Raw genomic sequence first — 23,839 nt, 5'->3', positions numbered from 1 at the left:
GAAAAGGTGCCTCAGGATTTTGTCAGTTATTATCAGAGCAGAGTTGCTGTACATTTTTGATTACACTGCAGTGCACAAAAAGAAGTCAAATTATATGGCAAGTAACAAAAATATAATCAAGATATTCTTAGAATTATAATGTGGACACATATACATAAATAAATGAATAAATGCCCATATTAATAATAATTGATTAATTTATTAGTTTATTATTATTATAATTAATTCATTGATTTAATGTTAATAAATAAAATTATTTTTTAAATAGTAGTTAATTCATGTATTATTATTATTATTATTATTATTACGCTCTCTAGAATACTTGATCATGGTAAATTTCCAGGCAAGCTGTTAGTTCATGTTTTTTGCATCATTTTGCGCTCACTTCATTCTCACATAATACAATAATATTAGCTTAAATTCATATGCTGATAATTCCTTGGATGCATTTAAAGTATCTGTAACTTGCTGATTTAAATGCAATATTTTAATGGCTAATATATAAATGTTGCATTAATATTACATTAATTATAACAATTTGGTTGATTAATATCTGCAGTCATACTGATCATTATGAAGTCATACCGTTTATAGTCACCGTTTATGTCTGCAGCTAGGCTAATTAACTATATTACCTGACAGGAGAATTATTGACATCATTATTATTAAAAAAGTGTAATTATTTCTTGAACATTGGTGTCTTTTTTTCCTATTGCTGTAATTGCTGTTTTATTTTGCATCTCATAGCTTATTGCTTTTAATGCTCAGTTATAAGTGGAAACTCTCAGAGCAGTGCCAGTTGTCAAGGTCATCGTCCTAGATGCTCTCAGAATTGCTTGCAGATATGTTGTGTGTGGTTTGTCCTCATTTGAAGGAACAAGCAGTGATCACTTTTTTTAAACAAAGCCTTTCACAGAGTGTGTGACCGTTTTCCCCTTCAGAAATCTCCAACTGAAACAAAGAGACAGAACAAAGATAGAGCATTAGAATACAGCGCGGTGAAGCAGCGTCCAGGGGCCCGGCTCAATTTAACACCCAGAGGACCTTATCAACCATTCAGGAATAGTGTTCAGCCAATTTGTTAAGTTTACTTAATTGCATTGTGCAAACTCGTTGCTTTAATTCAATTAAGTAATCTTAACTTAATTGAATTAAGTGTAATTTAAGTTTTATTTACTAATCTATTAAACGTATTTCTTACTTATTTGAAGTCCTATTTAAGTTTAATTTACATGCTTAGTTAACATGTTTAACATGTGTTCCTAATCTGTGATCTGAGGAACACTGAGAATAGCGATACCTAGTTAAAAAAAACACAGCTCTCCATTCACATTTCAAAATATTTATTTTTCAAAATGCAGAAAAATTATGTAAATCAACATGGTAATTTGTAATAGGTGTTCATTAACAATGCTTGAATCAGAAAAAAATCCCAAGTTAAATCTTAAGAGTTGTACATTTACATTTAGTCATTTAGCAGACGATTTTATCCAACGTGACTTACAAATGAGGACAACAGAATTAATCAAAAGCAACAAAAGAGCATTTGAGAAGAATAATATTCCCTGAGCACAGAAAAACAATAAAAAGAATGCACACTCAATATACTTTAACTTACATAATAACAAAAACATTTGCTCATACTGTCTAACTCCTTTGACGTGTATTATAATGTCAACTTGTGTCATCAAGTAATCACAACAGCTGAATCAAGAGAAAACATGAAAATAAACACTCAAGGTCTTTGGAGAACTGCAGTGTGTTGAAGAGTAACCTCAAGTTTCCTGAAAAGAGGGAATGTTATTCTGTATGTGTAAAGAATGGCTTATTTATTGTTTTTAATTAGCTGACAATCCATTTAATTTAATGAGGTAGTCCTTCTCAAATTTAAAACCCTCATGCTAACCTCCATATATATTACTTTCTTCTGATAAATACAACAATTTTTAGAAAAATAATCAATCTCTGTGAGTCCATATTTGATGCTTAAAAAAAACACACACAGTAATTGTGACAGTAATACATATGAGCCCAGTGGAGGAATAAATATCTACTAAAGACATCTTCATAACATCTCTCTCGTTTTTGAAGCATTAACTTTAAAGGTCCCTTCCTCTAGCATTATATGGTGTCACATAGATGGATTATTTTTCTAAAAATCTTTAGATAGTGTTTATCTGAAGGAAAAAGTCATATACACCTGGGACAGTATAAGAATGAATAAATAATCAGATCATTTAGATTTTTGGGAAGAGTATCCCTTTAACCCTCTGGGGTCTGGGGTGATTTTGGGGCCCTTGAGATGTTTTGACATGCCCTGATATTTTGCTTATTTCAGCTACTTATACTATTTACCAACATGTATTTTTTTTGTATTCAGCACAAACTGTGCTACAATAATATGTGACCAAGATGGATGTACATGTTTGCATTTTTTAGAAAAAAAATATTATGCGTGGTTAGTAAGTTTTGGAAAAAAAATGTAGCTGAAATAAGGCCATAAAACCCACACTAAATAGTCCTGAATAAGACTTTTGTGTAATCAGTCTTGTAGGCTAGAATATTTACTTCACAATTATGTGAAAATCATTCAGCTTAATCATTCACAGAAAACAATATATTGATTTAAATTTTTAAAGACATGTTTTGTGATCGAAAGCCAATATGCGAGGGAGTGGTAATAGGCTTGAATATTAAGTGATTCTCACCTGAGAGACAAAGGGCCCTCCCCTAAAGCTGCTAATGGGCCATCAGTGTGACTGTGACTGAGGCAGGTAAGACAGTGTGAGGAGACTGAAAAAATGGGTTTTTTTAATTATTTGTATTTTATTTACAACACAATATAATCTAAACATACATAATGAAGGTCAAAGACACATTATTGTGCACACTGATCTAACCACAGAGATGTGAACAGACTTTGAGTCATTCCTGCAACAGATTCTGTTCAACAAGTGAAACAAGTACCTGATATTTACTTATTTCCATGGATTCAAGAAGAAGAAAAACAAAAAACAATCAGTTTTACCATGGAATATCAGTGTAGTTGACCATCAAACGGTGTTCCTCTGAGAGCACTGTACCAACATCAGAAGAAAGTCATCAGGATTCATCTGTGGTTCAGGTACCTGATTCAATAAAATACAAACAACCAAAAACATTTGTGAGCATGTTAACATCAGGAGCATCTATATATATAGGTTTTATAGACTCACGCATACTTTGTACTATCGTAAACAAAAAAAGACCTTTTATATCTGAGAAACTAATTATTATTGTTTAGTACATTATTATACTCTATTTTTGAACAGAGTAGGCTATTAATAATAAACATGTTCTAAACATACTTAGACTCGTAGCATTCATCATGTTACAATATACTCTCATATTACTTTTATTGTTTTATAAAGAGCATGAAAACATCATCGTGCCATAAGAAATTTAAATACAATGAATTGCCCATCATATTCAAACATTGTAGTCTGGAATTACAGTTTGGGAAAAAACAACTATGATTTTGCAGTCTTATAGCCTAGTATGCATGCTTTTATAGTAGCTCTTATGATTCTGCAGCAATAGACTCACATATGCTGTGAACTTTGTACATCCTTTTCTGCCAAGCAAAGTCATCACATACCTTCTCCAAATTGTCTGTTTTTCCTGCCAAGATTAAGAGATTTAGAGAAAAAAACTGTGATTAGTTGTAGAACAACAAAAAACACATTAATGATCAATATCTTTAGCATAATTTTCACTCATGCACTTTGTATTATATTAAAGAAACTGACCTCATATATGTACGTATTGCTTTGGAATTACCTTTCGTATTTCCTCAAATGCATATTAATCCAGCAGGCACGGGTCTGTAATATGATGATGCAGATAAAAACAACTCGGTTAATTTATGAACAACAGCAGATAAAACCTAACTGACCTTAAATATATACCTAAAAGACTGTAAGTACTTACTTTTGTGATGTGATAACATCTCCAAACTGTTGTGCAAAGTTAACAAAATATATATTTACACTTTATATTCGACAAAACACTTGCATTAATCCATTAACTTTTACTTTAATATCATATAATCAAGTTCCTTAACATTAAACTCAAACTAAAGGCTGATTCACACCGCACAGACAAACGCCAACAAACAAGTTGGCTGTTGGATTTAGAAACTTATGAAAAATAACTGTCATGTTCACACTGCACCAACAGACACTGACCAACTCTATATCTATAAGCATGTTCAGTCGGGTGAAAACAAACTCCAGCCAACTCCAACCAATGCCAACCAACGCCAACAGGGGTAACACACTGATCCAACAAACTCCAACAGACTAGTTTGTTGCCGTTTGTCTGTGCGGTGTGAATTGGCCTTTATATGTATAAATACTCACCAGTTTTGTTGTTAGCCGAGGTCTTCCACAAAAGATGGCCATTGATCTCCAAACCCTGATGACGACAGTGGTCACATAGCTTGCACAGCACTCAAACAAATCATGTAACCTTAACTAGGGACATTTGAGTAACTAGGACTTTTAGCACAAATAGTAAGACTTAATAGATCTACATCAGTATAAACAAACAATAGCACTTTATGTAAAGTCAACAAAACGAATTGAGTTAGCACGTTTGTTAGATTTTACAGTGCTTGTTTAAACCTGGACTAGCCTGCTGGACCTGTAGACACACACACACACACACTAGAACAAGTTAGTATAGATAAAGCAATTATATCCTAAAGTTTTCCATCTTTTTGATCATATATGTATCAAGTTTTTTTTTTTACTCATATTTAATTATTTTCATATATATATATATATATATATATATCTCACATCACAAAATCTGGATCTTTATGAAGCTTAATGACCAAATAAAGCATTTCTGTGGTTACAGTAATTACAATAATAGTCATTTTGCATTACCAGCAAATTCGTCACAAATTTATTATAGATTTCCGATGTTTTGTCCAGCCCTAAGCTGAACTCCCACAGGCATTCGGCCTTCCCACTGTCACATCTATTGACAGCTGGGCTGGTTTGGTGTGTGTGTTTGAAAGTGTGAGGTCCTGTCTCCCCCACACACCCTTGTGTCCGAGCTATTTAAAGTCGTAAGAAAGAGTTAACAAGCCTTCTCCCAGCTGAGAGAGAGGAGCTTAATGAACAGTATGGAGATCAGCGATCGCTCCCTCCCACATGAGCACAGAGCAGGGGAAAGCGTATGGGTGGATGGACAAACGGATCGATGCCATCTCAAGAGAACCAGTGGGGTTGAGAGAGAGAGAGAGAGAGAGAGAGAGAGAGAGACCGTTAGCCCACAGCCCACTCATCAACCTTGTGTCCATTTCTGCTCTAGTCTTCTCTACTCACGGATGAAGCTGTCTGACATCCTGAAATGTGGAAACGCTGCAAAACAAGAGAAGATCTCTTACTACCACTGATGCTTTTCTCAAGTGCCACTGAATTTTACCTTTCAGTGACACATATTCTACACATATTTGGCACATACTTGTTCTTTATTCCCTTTTGACTGGCTGCTTATGATGTTAGGAAAGCCATTATGTTATAGACAGCCATTTTTGTTGCTGTTCCTTTAAGATACAGTGAGTGTGTGTGTGTGTGTGTTTAGTATATGTAGTTTACACAATTTTTTATGTTTTTGACAGAAGTATCGTATTCTCACTAAGGCTGCATTTATTACAGTAAAAACAGTAATATTGTGAAATATTATTGTAAATTAAAATAGCTGTTTAAAATGTGATTGCATTATTAAAATGCATTTTATTTCTGTGATGCAAAGCTGAATTTTCAGCATCATTACTCCAGTCCTAAGTGTCACATGACCTAGTCACGGTTGATCTTTAGAAAAAAATGTAATATGCTGATTTGTTGAAACATTTCTTATCAATGTTGAAATCAGTTGGGTGGCTTAATATTTTTTATGGAAACTTTTCCCGGATTTTTGATGAATAGAAAATTCAAAAGAACAGCATTTGAAATAGAAATGTTTTGTAATGTTCTAAATGTATTTACTTTTATTTTTGATCCTTTTAATGCGACCTTGCTGAATAAAAGTATTCATATCTTTTAAAAAATATCATACTGACCATATGTTTTGCATCCATATTTTGCTCTAGATGGATTGAGGAGGGGACGTTTCATTGTGTTTTTGTCCATTATTTGTCATGTAACAAAACACAGTAAGTTATTAATGAAATCTATTTTGTGCAGATATCCGGTCACTTCAGAAGTAGTGTTTTGTGGGGAAAGAGACACTTTTGAGATGACTAGAGATGCGTGTAGTTGTCCTGACATGTTTCGTAAACGCAAACGTTAACCTTTAAGCCACGTGAGCTTTTGAACCATGATCACAGGCAGCTGAATGTGTGCTGGGAAGTTCAGTCACTGTGTCGTCTGCTGTAAGGTGGCCCTTGTAAGTCAGATGTTTGTATTTCCCCTCAAGGTGTCCTGTTGCCTGGAGAGAGAGACAGAGCATAAATCAGAATACTCTTACAGCCGACATCTACACCGGCCCTCTGCAGCACAGCCAACTGAGAACAGAGAATCAGAAAGAGAAAAAGAGGACCTTAATCTGGCCATTAACCACTTACTTAAACAGCAACATTGTGTGTCATTCATTTGAAGATATCTTTTGAAGATACTCTTTCAGTTTTTACTCTAAAAGGTAACATTTATTTCAGTACTTGAATACTTGTACTTGAATCACATCTATGAACTGAACAACATCTGACTCTTCACTTCAGTGCCATTAACCTGAGAAACAACAGCTTTTTGATATCTCTTGGGGCAATCAGTCAGCCAGTCAGATTTTTTGCAAAGTGCATCATATAGTCCATGGGCGGCCCGTGGGCATCCCAACTCAAATGAGATAGTGAGGACAGTTTGATCTTGCAGTACGGCTCAGTCGCTGGAGGCACGATCTGTGTGTTTGCATGGGACAGACAGATTATAAATGTGGCTGCATGCAGGCTTTGCTAATGACTGTTGTCAGAACAGCAGGAAATTTCACTATAGATTCACACTCTTTAACCAAATAGACGTTGAGAGCTCACTATTGCCTTAGCTAATTAGACTTCATTACTGGCTAACAAGGATCAAATAGACTTTTGCCAAACACTGCACCTGATTGGTTGGATTCTGGACTGCCCAGTCTTCCATAACAGAACTGACAGTGGGCTGTCATATGTTCAGTGTCTTTTCAGAATTGTTGCTAAATAGAATTGCAAAAATAATTGTTCGCAATGTAGCAAAATATATTTCGCCTATTGCAAAATTTATTTCAAAATGAAAATATTTATTAAAATAACTTGGAATAATAAAATGGAATTTATTCCTGTAATGCAAAGCTGAATTTTCAGCATCATTACTCCAGTCTTCAGTGTCACATTATGCTTTAGAAAACATTCTAATATGCTGATTTGCTGCTCAGTTTTTATCAGTTGTTATTGGTGCTCAATTATCAATAGGCCTAATTGATATTATTACAATGTTAAAAACAGTTTTTGCTGCTTAATATTTTTGTTGAAAACTGGCAAAAAATTCAAGAAATCTTAATTATTCCAAACTTTTGACTGTTATTGTAATAGTTTATTTCAAAATTTTAATGTGAGTTGAATTTTTAGACATCCTACATATATATATATATATATATATATATATAGCAGGAGGGATAACTAAATACGATTTCAAAGAAGTTCAACACATAATACATTCTGAGAAATGAAATGTTTCTTCACTTTGGTCCATAAAATGAAAGATAGTTAAACGTAAAGACGTATATACAAAAATAAAGACAAGTATATGCAATAGAGGCCTAAATACATTTCTCTAGGTGATATTTGTTCAAAAAGTTTAAATGTTTTTTTGCCTTTGTCATAGCAGAAATGTTTTTTTTTTTTCTTTTAGTGCTACATCCTATCTGCATCCTGTACCTCAATTCAAATTCAGGAATTTAATAGCAATTTTATGTATAAAACACCGGTAGAGAACAGCTGTTTTGTGACTTCATGTGATGCAGTTACAACGTCTACCAACAGGGCCTAACAGTCCAATGCCCCATAAACAACCAAACCCTGACCTCTCGACTCAAACATTGTTTACTCTCTTCAGGAAGTCGAACGGCGTAATTCAAAGCCTGATACAGCAGCAGGCATCAAACAGTTTAACCTGTCCACATCAAAACCAAACATCACCCTCAAGCTCATCGGATGATCAGACCCGAGGAGCAGGATTGTATGAATCCCATGCGTGAATGTACCTGCGGACGTGTTTGTGTGTATGTATGTACGTCTTTCCCTCCAGCTCCTGTTCAATAATTCATCCATTCAACGCAGTGGGGAACAGACACAGATTTATGGCTTGTGATTGTGCAATGTCTGGATTTATCAGGACCACGGAGGGAAAATTGACCAGAGCTACACAAGGCCGTTTCTGCTTGTATTTGATCAGCATGAAAACTCATCAGAACCAGGCGGATGGAGGGAAAGAGGGTTCGTAGGGAGGTTTTCATTAAGGGATCACGGCAGCCCCCTGGTGTTTCCCATCTTCATCTGACTGATCCAGAGCCAGCCGGACCCCCGCCCTGCTCCCGATTAATATGAAACTGTTACAAGAAAATGAGAGTTTATTGATTTGCGCCAATGTTTCGAGCGCTATTCAGATGCACCGAGCGCTGACGGATAAGTGATTCCGATAAAAGAAGGGAGAGTTGGAGAATAGGGTAGAGGACAGCATTGACACGGCCATATTTAATCTGTCTTACAGAGAGACTAATAGGGACGATTTCTGTGTTTTATTTAGCGGGTGATTTAATTTGGCTTGGGCGGCAGTACGGACAATCGCAATGGTAATGCCCGTCTTGAGGACACAGAGAAAAGAGGGCTAAGGTCTTAGATTGCCACCTACAGCTATGACACTTCCCCTTTATGGAAAGGCGCTGGGATGTGACTGGGGGGACCGAGGGGTTATTGCCTCTGCAGATTTCTCCCCTGAGTTGATTTTCATTTTCTTGATTTTCAAAGTGGCCAGTGATCTGTAACAGGCCTCTACGGCGAGCCGAGGGAGGCGAAACGGACAGAGGTTAGCCGGAGACTGGAATGGGAGTCATTGTTCCGTCTTTCTCTCCTCCTTTCGCTCTTGTCAGCAAATACTTGATCCCCTTTACGCTGAGATTGTGTGTAGTAGGCACTGTTCTATTCGTTTGTCATAATTCATGAGGATTTATGTTATTTGTTGGATTTAAAATAAAAAAGAATCAACTTAAAGTACTTTTCATTTACTGAATTAAATAGGCATATAATAATAGAACATATAAAAATAATTACAATTAAAACAGGCATTACCACAGTCTTATATAGTCATATGTCCAACAAAAACTCATAAAGATTAGTTATTTGTTAGATAGTTTTTTCCCCGGTACTTTTCAAGCTGATTTAAAATGAGCGAAAATAATCAAATGGCATGAAGTGCATTTTCATTTATGAAATATTTTATTCACTGAACTTACAAAATAGGCATTGCCACATTATTTAATATATTGACCAGTTTTCTCATTGAATGTCCAGCAAAAAGCTACGTTTTGATATAAAATGGATGTAAAATGTAAAAATATAAAATTAAAATGTAAAAAAAAGTAATAATTAATAATTTAAGTAATGTAAAAAAATATATATTTTTTTAAATCAACTTTAATAGAGATGTATATATTATATATATGTTTGTATATGTTTACATATATATATATATATGTAAACATATATATATATATATATATATATATATATATATATATATATACATACATATATATATGCATATATGCATATATATTAATATACACATAGTTCATAAGGATTTTAAATTTATTTTAAATTAATTTAAAAAAATGAAAATATTTATTAAAATAACTTTTTTTTTTGCTGCTCAGTTTTTATCAGTTGTTATTGGTGCTCAATGGATGTAAAAAATGGATGTAAAATGTAAAAATATAAAATTAAATAATAATAATAATTAATCATTTAAGTAATGTAAAAAAAATATTTTTTAAATCATTTAAAAATGTAATCATTTAATATGACTCATCTTTGTTTAGATGTATATATTATGTATATGTTTGTATATGTTTACATATATATATATATATATATATATATATATATATATATATATATATATATATATATAATTCAATATATATTAATATACACATAATTCATAAGGATTTATGTTTTTGTGTTTTGTTTTTTACCAAGATGACTTTTCAAGATATGTCAGCTGATTGAAAAAGAAAAAAAAATCACATGACACACAAGTACTTTTAATTTGTGAAGCATTTAATCACCCATTTAATTTTTGCTTTTTTCCCACTTTTTTGCAGATTGTAAGTTGAATCCAAAATAGGCATTATCACATACTTATTTAATATATAAACCAGGTTTTTCCTCTGAATATCTGGCAAAAACAGCTATATTATGTTAAAAAAAAGATTTTGATCATCTACCGGTATTATGTATTAATGTATGTAATGTAATGTATTATGTAATATTAATCAACCTATCTTAGGTTACACCAGTGAATGTCATTTTTAAAAGTCAGTTTCAAAGATTTCACATATTAAAAACTTAGCAAATCTGAACTTATTCTCACTCCCACCATCTGTCTGTCTGTCTGTCTGCAGCATTGATGTTGCATTATACTTATAGTAGGCTATATATGTTTTATCTATCTATATATCATTTTGTGATTGATAAAATATTTGGATGTGAAGTTGCTCTGAAGTGTCAAATGTGATCTTTGTTCATCGGCTTTAGCGGTCGGCTCGCTGGGTTTGCCGATTTTGCACTCCTTTGTGATTTGGCTTTTGGTCTTTGCTGTCACAAGTTCTGAAGGTTGAAGGGAAAAGCAATGTCAGGAAGCTGATTGGTTGCACAGAATTTCTAAGACAATCTGAATCTCATATTCAGCTACTTTGCCACAGTGGATTAAGATGATCTAAGGGAGCTTTGTGAGCTCGATAAAAATCAGGAACGCCAGAGAAAAGAGCGCAGGGAGATTTTTACCCTTTTTGTCCTTCCAAGTTAATTGTTAAAGTTATTGTCTCTCTGCAGCAATGTTCTGCTCTGCCTGGAACGAGAGACATGTTGCCTATGAATTTCATATCACTGCTCTGAAACACAAACAACACACACATGCACATTTGTTGTTGAATTGAGGGGGACTTTCCATTGACTTCTGTTGTTTTTACACTGAGCTTAACCTCTAAACCAAACCCTCACCCAATCCTTCATGCATTTTTTGTTTTAATGAAGATATATCAAAAGACTGGTCCTTCATTTTATAAATAATAAATGAGCTTTAGTTTACATACTGACATGAACATGATTTGCTACTACGGCATTAGAGGGCGGGACATTCTCATTCAAGACAGCATTTGATTGGACAGCATTTGAAATCTGTGTAGCGCAGAATGCAAGTCATTAAGTCCATATTCCAGTAAATTTGAAATGTTTACATGTGCTAAAAGTGAATATTGTCAGATTTTTGGAGTATAATAGCATTTATAATGCATTTTAGTACATGCATGATGCATGTTTATTATGTTAATTAATTCTTAAATCACAAATATTGTATTTTTTTTATTTTAATAATTATCCATTTTCTTTATTATACAACTCATGCAACTACTATAAAGTATGTTATACTATTTTTAGTATTCTAAATGCATTAAATATCCAGTATATAATGCACTGAATTTATAAACAGTGCTGCATTAACATTTTTTTGTGTTTACTTTTTTGTGTGCATTAGCTTTTATCTGTAACATCCAAGGAATTAATCAAACTCCATCCTTTTTATCAATCGGATCCATATTACCGTTTCATGTGTGCTTGTTTTGATGGAAAGAGCTCGTTGGTTTGATGCTGCCTCTATTAATTGGTTCTGATCCAAAGACTGATTAGAATATTGACGGATGGCCCGCAGAGACCCGCCTGTAATGGCTCATATGCATAGCCTGAGGTAAAGTGCCATGTATCAGCGCAGAGAATACACACGGCCCACGGCTACTGATGCCCTCCATATTTCCTGATTTGACAGGCTTGTGTCGGGAGGACGAAGATTACGCTTTTGTGTGGAAGTGGCGCTCGTGGTATTAAAGGTGGATAGAAAGAGAAAGCGAGAGATGGACTGCTCGTCCTCCGTCTATCTGTCAGCGAACAGCTAAAGGTTACTGTAATCTGAGCCGTGTAACACTCGAGTGGACCTCAGAAAGCTCCCGCAGTTAATAGCACGGGACGATGGCTTAACCCCCTGCCTCATCTGAAGAGACCAGAGCAACGCTGAGGGACAGCGACAACCCGCACCATCTCACAAACATACAGTGTGTCTGTTTGAGTTGTGAAATTAGAAGCCCTTGTTATTTGGCTGACAAATATTACTCTGCCGCCCCGAGCTCAGCTTGTATCAAAAGCGGAAACTTTCCAGAAGCCTTTTCCCAAAAGCGTTTATTCAGTTGAAGTAAGGTGTCTTCATTCATATAGTTAGCTTTTATTATAAGGCAGATAGTCATTAATTTATAGAATCAACCCTGGGAACATCTTTTGTGATCTCATATTAAATTAAATATGAATTATTTAGCCCCGAATCCACCCCTTGGCAAAAATTCCAAAATCACATCTTTTAAAAAAATAGATTAGTTAGTTACAATAAATATTTTTCTTATTTATATACTGTGTGTGTATTTATATATTGTATATGTAAAAAATATATATATATTTGTGTAATATTTAAATAAAATACAAATTATATATACATATTAAATAGTGTTGGAAGTGAAGAATTCCAGAAGCTTTTTCCCAAAAGCGTTCTAAGTATCCAATTGAAGTAAACGTCTTTATTCGTATTCTTATAGAAGTACATATATATTTATATATGTGTATAATGTACATATATAAAATTAAATTATAAAATTATGTGTGTGTGGGTGGGTATGCGTGTGTGTGTGTTTGTATTACTTTATAATATGTGACCCTGGACCACAAAACCAGTCTAAAGTGTAAATTGTTCGAAATTGAGATGAAAGCTGACTAAATAATCTTTCCATTGATGTATGGTTTGTTAAGATATGATAATATTTGGCTGAGATACAACTATTTGAAAATCTGGAATCTGAGGGTGCAAAAAAAATCTAAATATTGAGAAAATCGCCTTTAAAGTTGTCCAAATGAAGTTCTTAGCAATGTTTATTACTAATCAAAAATGAAGTTTTTATATATTTATGGTAAGAAAGTAATTTCTATGAGTACAAATCTTAATGTTAAAGCATATAATGATATTCTAGGGAATTGTGTGCTTCTAATTTTATAGCAACAGTTTGGACAGGACCCTTTTCTATTCTAACATGACAGTGCCTCTGTGTATAAGGCACGGTTCAAAAAAACATGATTGATTGAGTCAGTGTGGAAGAACTTGACTGGTCTGCAGAAAGCCAAGTCTTGATCCCAGCTATATCATTATATGCTTAAATATTAAGACTTGTACTCATATATATATTTATTTATCCATACATACATACATTTATATTTGAATTTGTATGATATACAAAATGCCCCAAGTTTGGTTAGTATCGGAAGTTGAAACTTTCCGGAAGCCTTCTCCTGAAAGCATTTGTTCGGTTGAGGTAAGCCGTCTTAATTCATATTCTCGGCAGTATGCTTTTATTATAAGGCAGATAGTCATTAATTTACAGAATCAACGCTGGGAACATCTTTTGTGATCTCATATTAAATTTTAGCCCCGAATCCACCCCTTGGCAAAAATTACTCACATCGTTAAAAAATATTTAATTAGGCTGCAGTTTATACGCGGCTCACGGGGGAGATGGGATTTGCATGAGGCAGGTCGCCTCTCGTGCCGGTGAGGGAGATTGGATGTGAGTGGAGATCACGGGGTCACCGGCGCAGCCAAGGACTCCCATTTTCCAAGGTCAGACAGGTAGAGAGGTGCTCCCCTGGGTCTCTGCTCACACAAGACAGCTCCGATTGGCCCTTAATTATGTCCTTCCTTTAAGCCACTGCCAGCTTTTGTTTTTCCAGGGATATCTCTCCTCTCTCTTGTCCACTACAACAATGGCGGCACTTTTCAAGCAGCCCTATTATTATTTTATAGGCTCGGTAATCAGATGATTTACCGGGAACCCTAATGGATGAGACCGCGTGAAAAGCAGAGGTTAATCATAGTCGTGTCAATCATCGTTTATAGTGAAGTCTGTGCTTGTGGTCCAGCGATACGGCTTTTTCATGGCTGATGCTGATATTTAGAAAGCGAGGTGGCCTGTGGTCATGAGAAATTATATTTAAAGTTTGCTGAAATTCACGTGTATTTTACATAATATTGAATTGTTATGAAGCTTAAAACTTACTTTTTCCACAATAAATGTATTTAACAAAATATTGTAATGTCGTTTTATATAATTTATTATAGTTTTATATTACATATATTCACAATATTGATTTATGAAGCTTAATGCCTACTTTTCCAAGCTGAATATATTTTAGAACTTTTAATTATCATATTTTATAAATGTTGAAATAAATTGTATATTTATTTTTATATAACTTCAACAACATTCAACTATGAATAATCATTGTCTAGTTTTATAAAAAATATAATAATTAATAATTACACAAAATACTGTGTGTGTGTGTATAAAGCAAAAAAAGTGTAGTATTAGTAAAATACTAGTAAAAATATATTTAAAATATTATTTTTAAAATATTATTTTATATATTATATACATTTTTGATCTATTTTTCACTAGTATTTTACTAATACTACATTGCTCAAAAAGTTTCTCACATAAAAAACTGGTAATATTATATAACAAAAGTTTTCTTCTAGTTGAGTGTTTCTCTTAGTCGGCTCTGCTGTACAAGCGAACAGGTTTTTTTTGGTTCTAGCTGTTGGCTATCCGTGCGGCAGAGTTTGCATAATTTAATTGGGACTGTTAGTTCCCAGCTGGAACAAAAACAGAAGGACCAATGATTTGAACCCCACTCGCTCTATCTCAGGGTCCAGACAAGCTCTCGCCGAATTGCTTTATGATTCACAAGCGTTATCAATTGATGGGAATATAACATGAATCATTTATTAAAAGAGTAATTACATGCTATGAAACGTATAATGTTCCATTTAGCACATTTGCGTTAAATGCGTTAATTAATTCTGCACCCTCCAGCCAACATCAGTTTATTTGATTAATACTTTTTTTAAAGTCACTGACATTTTAAGGAACTGAAAGGAATTTCTCCCTCCCCTCAGATATGCTTAATGTGCTTTTCTGTCCCTGAGGATTTTAATGTTTATGTCTTTTCCATGTTTAGATTTTTAATAGTGGCACTGATTCTATTACACAGAAAATTATAATTAAATACACACAAGCAAAAGAGTTTTCTAAACGCATTTTTACACTTTTTTATTTATATCACTTATCATTATATTTTACAATATATTTTTAAATACTTTATTATATATTTATATATATATATATATATATATATATATATATATATATAATTTTATATAATATATATGATTTTAGACACTTTTCCCATATTTGACCAATTATTTTTGGTAAGTTGCACTAAAAATTAACTTCAAAAATTCTATGGCAGTGTGTGCATACAAGTGTTTTAAAAATCAAAAGCAATTTACAAGAAACTCGAGAGCCAAAGCTGAAAAGCTAGGGGTCATTTCAAGCATCAGATGTTTGCTATCTCACATCAGCAACAGCCGTTTTATCTTAGCAGTGAGTCATGATTGTGGATTTGCATGCATGGACGGGGCCAAAATGTTCCTGGACTCCAAACAGGTTAACTGGCAGGGAGCGTGAGGTGAGAGCCGTGGTGGCGTGTGTTTGATGCCAGCGAGTAATTGTGTCATAATGTGAGAGACGAGAGCTGGCAGATTCCTATTGCCGTTTGGAGGGGTTCAGTGACACTTGACATGCCTCTTCAGCTTCACAGAGCAGGGCAAGAGAGAGTGCTGGAGTAAATAGAGGGAGCTAATGCTTGCTTTTATGCAGAGATGCAGGAATGAGAGAGGGGGCGGGGCTCTGACAGAAGGGGGTGGGGTCAGTGCTTCCAGAGCCGCTCAATCATTAAACTGAGAAGGACTGCATTTTTTTTTTTTAAAGGGGCAAAATGTGCAGAGGGGAGTCAAATGAGCCTCATTTATCAGTATGACTCTGTGTTAAAATTCAAGACCTCATACTTAATATTTTCCTTTCAAACTGTTTAAGAAAGCATCACAAACTTTAGTTTTGTTTAGTTTGATAAAATAAAATATTATATTTATTAATAATAACTAATATGAACTTATAACTATAGTAAAATATAGTCGATTTATTTGGATTTTTTAAAATAAAATCATTGTATGAAATAAAATATAATATTTATTACTTTATAACTACAGTAAAATAATTTTTTTATGCTTACTTGGAAATTTAAATATTTTCACTTCAGAAAATAAATTGAAAATAAAATATTATATTATATTTATTCAATTTAAAATAAAGTAAAATGTAGTTATTTATATTTATTTGGAATTTTTAAAATAAGCATTTTTTATCAAATAAAATATATTGTTAACTTAAAAAATAATAAATATAGTTATGTATTTTAATTTGGAATTTTGAAATAAACATTTAATAAAATATAATATTAAAATTATTAACTTAAAAATGCAATTATTTATTGGAAAGTTTTAAGCAATTATAAAAGTACTGTATTTATCAACTTAAAGAAAAAAATGTAGCTATTTGTTTTATATTTGTATGCAAATATATTAGCAGAGGTTTATAATGAAAAAAGTGTCATATAAAACTGAACCATTTATTGGGCTTTTACACCATTTCCTAAGCAGTCACAACACAACAAAACATTTGAGCTGGGGTCAGTGGACCTTTGGCTCCGCCTCTAGCTCCGCCCACATGAAAGAGGAAATTTAGCACAAGAAGCAGAAAGAAACCGCCCATCATGTGATGAAATATGACAGCTGGGTATTATAGCTTTGACAGAGGAGAACAGCTAATAGGTGATAGCTGACATTTCTGAAACCTTGCTAATTAAGGGCTTCCTTTTTAAACTCAAGCATAACGTCAGGGGTTTTTTTCTTTTCTTCTCCATTTCCTCTCTCTCTTCATGTTTGTAAAATCAGGTGATTTCATTAATGCGTGCCAGTCAGTCTTAATAAGCCAGAGGAAAGAGTGGGAGTGGGGGGGGGGGCTCTTATTGAGTGACCTTCTACAAAATAAGCATGTTGCTGGTGGGCTCCGTCCATGGCCCCACTCCAGCGAGCCGGGCTTCATTTACAATGCAAAACCTCCTTCTGTAATCCAAGTGTCCTTTCTGCAATCACAGAGCATAATCTGCTGCTCTCTTGTTATAGACAACACTTTACCGCACCGGCCGCCACACAATAAATATCAGAGCCGATATTATTTTCTCTGCGCATTGGTCGCTCATCTTCGCATCGCAGAGATTAAGGCAAGACGAGTGCTTTGTGCAGCCACTTGTGCTGAAAAGTGGCCTCATTCTAATACTGTTAAAATAGTCGCCGGGCCATGTGTGTGAATTATAATGGACACAAAAGGATTGTCCGCTCTCGCATGTAAAATAGAGATAGCTTTACATTTCATCTTTGTATGGAAATAGATTTTTTTAAGCCTTTATTGTTGTGTGTTCACTTGCTGGGAGGCTGTCGTCTATATTTTTACTCTAAAATCAATATGAAAATCAAAATTGACACTATTTACTTTATTAATATACATTTGTAGTCCTATTGAAATTAATTTATTAGCTGATGTTTGATCCTTTTATCATAATTGAACTGTACTGGTACTGCTGGTATGCCAGTTATGACAAAATGATCAAACGTCAGCTATTTATTTATTTCAGATGAGTTTTTTACCAAATTTGTTACCATAATTTAATTCGATATCTTCAATATTTTTTCATAATTTAATTCAGTATATTTTATAGATTTATTTTAGTGCTGTAAAATGATTAATCGTGATTAATCGCATCCAAAATAAAAGTTTTTGTTTGCATAATATATGTGTGTGTGCTGTGTATATTTATTATGTACATATAAATACAAAAACATGCATGTATATATTTAAGAAAATTATGTTATGTTTATATATTAAATATATTTAAATATAAAATATAAGAATATAAATATATAAATGTATATGCATGTAAGTATTTCCCAAATATATACTGTATGTGAGTGTATGAATATATACATAATAAATATACACAGTGCACACATATATTATGCAAACCAAAACTTTTATTTTGGATGCGATTAATCGCGATTAATCATTTGACAGCACTAATAAATATATATATTTATATTATATTTTCTTTTTTTTTTAAGTGAATGGCTTGTTTCTTCTTTTTGTTGGGATTGGACTCCAGTTGTCTGTAAGCCGGTTGAAAACCTCAACCCCATCTCTTTAGTTCTTCAAAAAGAATCCTCAATTCTTTGGTCTACTGGATATAGGCAGAATGTCAGTCTTCCAGAGAAAGATCCAGAAAGTCTTACTTGGATTGTGCCTGCAGCTTTTTGATGCCCAGGGACAAAAAAAAGGAAAAGAAAAAAAATCAGATGTGCTGTTGGGTTTCTAGTGTGTGAGAGGCCAAACAGTAAGAAAGAGGCAAAGAGAGCTGGAGAAACAGACAGACAGGTGGTGGTCCTGTTGCACAGTTGTTTTGGTTTATGTTTCCATGGATTTCTGTGATTTTTAACATTTGTTTTACAGTAAGAGCCCAGTAAAATGTTCTGTTTAAACTCTGAATCCTCCTGAGACCCCCCCCCCCCCCCCCCCAAAAAAAAAGTTTTGTGAATTTTGTATTTTTTTCATGTCATTACATTGTTTAGACCATACGAAAAAAAAATGGAAAAATAACATTTTTGAAAAATTATATTTTATTCATATTTTTTTTTATGTCGTCTGTAGAGGACACAAGGACTAAAAATAAAATGGCATGAATAGACATCAAAAAGGCAAAAACAATGGGATTTGATTTTAAATCACCAATCAATTTTTAGGTTTCAGGATTTTTTTATACTAAACTTTGTTTAAGGATGATTCTCAACTATGTTATAAAATATATAACAAAATGATTTGATATACCTTTTTGTTTTATGCAGTATGTGTGTAAAAATGTCCATAAACTGGTTTTCCCATTAAACACAGTGTATCTTTACACTGTGTCTAATTTGCATATTAATGTGTTGCTGTTGGGACAGCATGTTGAAAAAAGAATTGTCATAATGGCAGTAATAAATGACCAGATTTTTATAATAATATCTAATATTTCATAAGACAACTAATAAATAATTAATTTTCCTATTCAATTGTTATATCTTCCAAAATGCACAATAAACATGCTTTTAGTCCTGGTGTCCTCTACAGTGGACATGTATGAAATTATGTCCTGCTTCATAAGAGGAAGTCATATTTGAATTTGAAAACCCATAACATTTTCCTGAGGTGTTGCTTTATGACAAACAATTTGAAAAATTTTCAGATTTAAATGACAATTACAAAATAGAATCATATTTCCATAAGGATGTAACATTTTTCACTAAATTAAATTTAGCCATCTTTAAAGACCTAGGAGAGGGTATGGTTATGGTGAAACTGCCAAACATTTAGTATCTCTAATAAGCCCTGAATGTGCTCTGTACAGGACATCCAGACTTAAAACTGTGACATGTGAGGTCTCAGAGAAATTCACTGAAATAGAATGTCCACTACAGAGGCAAAAACTCCATAGCTGGGTCTCAGGAGGTTATTCATTCCTGTGAATATTCGACTCTTGGATACACACAGACTATATTTTGGATAGTTATTTGACTATTTACTATGTAATTATATACAGTGTTGGGAGTAATGCATTACAAGTAACGTGAGTTACGTAACTAAGTAGCTAGTAAAGTTTATTTCACATTTATAATGAATAAATTTACAATTAAATATCTGAGTTACTTTTTTGTCAAATTAACCCAAATTAGTTTTTTTATTAAAAAACAAATAAGCAAGCCCAGCTCAATGAAATGTATCACTTTCTAATAATGTAATGTGATGTTCATTTTTATGAGTAATACAATATTGTAATCCATCCATTGACTTTAAAAGTAACTTCCCCATACACTGTAATATACAGGTGCATCTCAATAAATTAGAATGTCGTGGAAAAGTTCATTTATTTCAGTAATTCAACTCAAATTGTGACACTCGTGTATTAAATAGATTCAATGCACACAGACTGAAGTAGTTTAAGTCTTTGGTTCTTTTAATTGTGATGATTTAGGCTCACATTTAACAAAAACCCACCAATCTCAACAAATTAGAATACTTCAAAACATTTTTAGTTAATCGTTGGCCTTCTGGAAAGTATGTTCATTTACTGTATATGTACTCAATACTTGGTTGGGGCTCCTTTTGCTTTAATTACTGCCTCAATTCGGCGTGGCATGGAGGTGACCAGTTTGTGGCACTGCTCAGGTGGTATGGAAGCCCAGGTTGCTTTGATAGCGGCCTTCAGGTCATCTGCATTGTTGGGTCTGGTGTCTCTCATCTTCCTCTTGACAATAGCCCATAGATTCTCTATGGGGTTCAGGTCAGGCGAGTTTGCTGGCCAATCAAGCACAGTAACACCATGGTCATTGAACCAGCTTTTGGTACATTTGGCAGTGTGGGCAGTTGACAAATCCTGCTGCAAAATGAAATCAGCATCTCCGTAAAGCTTGTCAGCAGAAAGAAGCATGAAGTGCTCTAAAATCTCCTGGCAGACGGCTGTGTTGACTGTGGACTTCAGAAAACACAGTGGACCAACACCAGCAGATGACATGGTAGCCCAAATCATCACTGACTGTGGAAACTTCACACTGGACTTCACGCATCATGGATTCTGTGTCTCTCCACTCTTCCTCCAGACTCTGGGACCTTGATTTCCAAATGAAATGCAAAATTTACTTTCATCTGAAAAGAGGACTTTGGAGCACTGAGCAACAGTCCAGTTATTTTTCTCTACAGCCCAGGTAAGATGCTTCTGATGTTGTCTCTGGTTCAGAAGTGGCTTGTTAGCCCTTTTCCTGAAGACGTCTGAGCGTGGTGACTCTTGATGCACTGACTCCAGCTTCAGTCCACTCCTTGTGAAGCTCTCACAAGTGTTTGAATCAGCTTTGCTTGACAGTATTCTCAAGCTTGTGGTCATCCCTGTTGCTTGTGCACCTTTTCCGACCCAAATTCTTCCTTCCAGTCAACTTTGCATTTAATATGCTTTGATACAGCACTCTGTGAACAGCCACCCCTTTCAGTAATGACCCTCTGTGACTTACCCTCTTTGTGGAGGGTGTCAATGTTCGTCTTCTGGATCATTGCCAAGTCAGCAGTCTTCCCCATTATTGTGGTTTCAAAGAACAAGAGAGACCCGGAATTTATACTGTAGGGATGCTCATTAATTGAAATTCAAGTGTAAATATTGTAATATTATGAGATACTGATTTTTGACATTCATCAGCTGTAAGCTCTAATCATCAAAATTAAAACAAAAAAACTTTTGAAATGTTTTACTTTACATGCGATGAATCTAAAATATATGAAAGTTTCACTTTTTGAAATAACTTACAAGAAAAAATGAACTTTTTCACGACATTCTAATTTATTGAGATGCATCTGTATAGAAGTTTAATACAGCTTTAAAGCTTTTTATTATTTCCTTTTTTTACAATACATTTCATCACAGTGCAGCCCCCAAATACTAATTAATTGCAATGTTAATTATTTGCCAGTCTTTGCCACTATCATTTAAACCGTTAGGTTTTACCCATTTTTCAGCCAGTTTTAATCATTTGAAATTGAATCAAATTTAGTATGATCAATTATTTTATAGGTACAGGTCATCATAAGGATGTTTCATTTTAAATAAATATATCTGTCATACTGAATGATGATGGAATACTATTTCACCCATAGTTTGTTATTTTGAAACATTTGCTTACACTTTCTACTGTATGTGCATAAAATCATTTTTGTAAGTTTAATTTCATGCAGACATTTTTATTCTATTTTATATTATTATTTTATTGTTTTTCCACTTGGCGTTCCATTTAACTCAAGTCTATGTTTGTGAGAAACATTTCCTCTAATACACATTTCCAGAGACAGGTGTATTTTTCTTACTTGTTGGTAAATGTACACCTTCAAAACTGTTCTTGCATAGCCATTTTGTTTCTTTTTTTTTGTTGATGTATCATCTTCTGACGATCGGACACCAGAACGCTGCATTAGCAGTAATATTCTCTAGCAGGAATATAATAAATCTACAACACAGCATTATTCTGTTTTACAGTTCTAGCATTGTGCCGAAATAACCCAAGCCCATGTCTCTGTCAGCAGCCCGTCTCTTTATTCATTGTTTCTGCTTGGAATAATAATTTGTGAAGCACTAAATTGCTTTGAGGAATAGGACATTAAAGGGATTATTCTCATGTAATCCGCAGGTCCCTGTAGACGTGGACCTGATCACAGAACAGCGTTACTCAAAACACAACAATAGCATGTTTAAGCGCCACAGCCACAGCTACTTTAACCGCCTGTTGTTGTTTTTTTCTTGTCATCCAGTTAGCAACAGTAAATCCGTTTTTCCCGCCCGCTTAGTAAATGAGCGTGTTTAAAGGTTAGACAAGCACACGCTAATTATTTGATTATTTGGACAAAAGCAGAAAGTTGTGTCTCGGCGAGCTGGGGAGAGGCAGAGGAAACCTCTGGAGGGAGGACTGAAGTCAAAATAAAAAGAGCACAAGTGCTTTTAGCCAAGCTACAGTTACAGAAAAGCACATTAAGCTCACTGTGAAAAATACTTCATAGTAACCTTCATGAATAAGTCATTAAAAGACTTTATATAATGCTAAACAGATCATATATGAATTAAAATTTCATGACATTTTGAGCTGCGTGAGTGTATGTGAAATAATGATCTGATGAGAAATTTGCTGAAGCTCACTTGGCAGAATATTGCGCTTGCAACGCTAAATTCATGGGTTTGATTCCCAGGGTACACACATAGCGATGTGGATACATAATCAGATTTGATCAAATTGATAAAAATATATAAAAATTTAAATGTTATTTTAGCATTATTTAAATAATGTATTTATTTATTCATTTTTGTACTTTTATTTTTATATTTTCAGTTTTCATTTTAGTTTTAGTCATTTTATGTGCTTTTGTTTTTAGTTTTACAGATTTTTATTTTAGTATTGGTAATTTGAGTACTCAAACTAATTTGATTTCATGTATTTGTCAATGCAGCATTTCTAAGGTTTTGTTTTATTTTATCTTTATTTCAATGAAATGTGTTTGAATTTAGTAGTTTCAGTTTTAGTTTAAGTTAAGAGTAACAGCAGTGTTTCATGTTCTTTTTGACTCATGTGTCTCTGGTTCTTGTTTGTGCTGCTGCAGGTAGAGCTGACGGGCAGCAGCGTGTTTGATTACGTTCACCCGGGCGATCACGTGGAGATGGCCGAGCAGCTGGGCATGAAGCTTCCGCCGGGCAGAGGGCTGCTGTCTCAGGGTGCCGGAGCCGAGGATGGGGCCAGCTCTGCCTCTTCTTCCTCTCACTCTGAGACACCTGAGCCAGGTAAGATCATAAGAATATGAGCAGCCTTGCTGGACAGGTTAGAACATGTGGGTTTAGACGAAGGTTTAGAAGCTTAGACATCATTCGCACTGTGTGCGTGCA

At 34.0% G+C, this 23,839-nt stretch overlaps 1 protein-coding gene across 1 annotated transcript in view; it reads left to right on the top strand.

Moving 5' to 3' along the window:
• LOC306850333 (neuronal PAS domain-containing protein 3-like) overlaps positions 1-23,839 on the top strand; it is a gene marked incomplete at both ends in the record, with an annotated part of 314,937 nt that overhangs the window by 248,229 nt on the left and 42,869 nt on the right. The window contains one exon of the mRNA XM_079385905.1: positions 23,560-23,737. Within this exon, the coding sequence (XP_079242031.1) occupies positions 23,560-23,737 (178 nt within the window). The remainder of the gene's footprint in view (positions 1-23,559; positions 23,738-23,839) is intronic.

This window comes from Barbus barbus, assembly GCF_936440315.1.
Source record: "Barbus barbus genome assembly, chromosome: 30".
Taxonomy (NCBI): Eukaryota; Metazoa; Chordata; class Actinopteri; order Cypriniformes; family Cyprinidae; genus Barbus; species Barbus barbus.
Note: the sequence above shows the minus strand (reverse complement) of the source record. Positions and strands in the feature narration are given on the sequence as shown.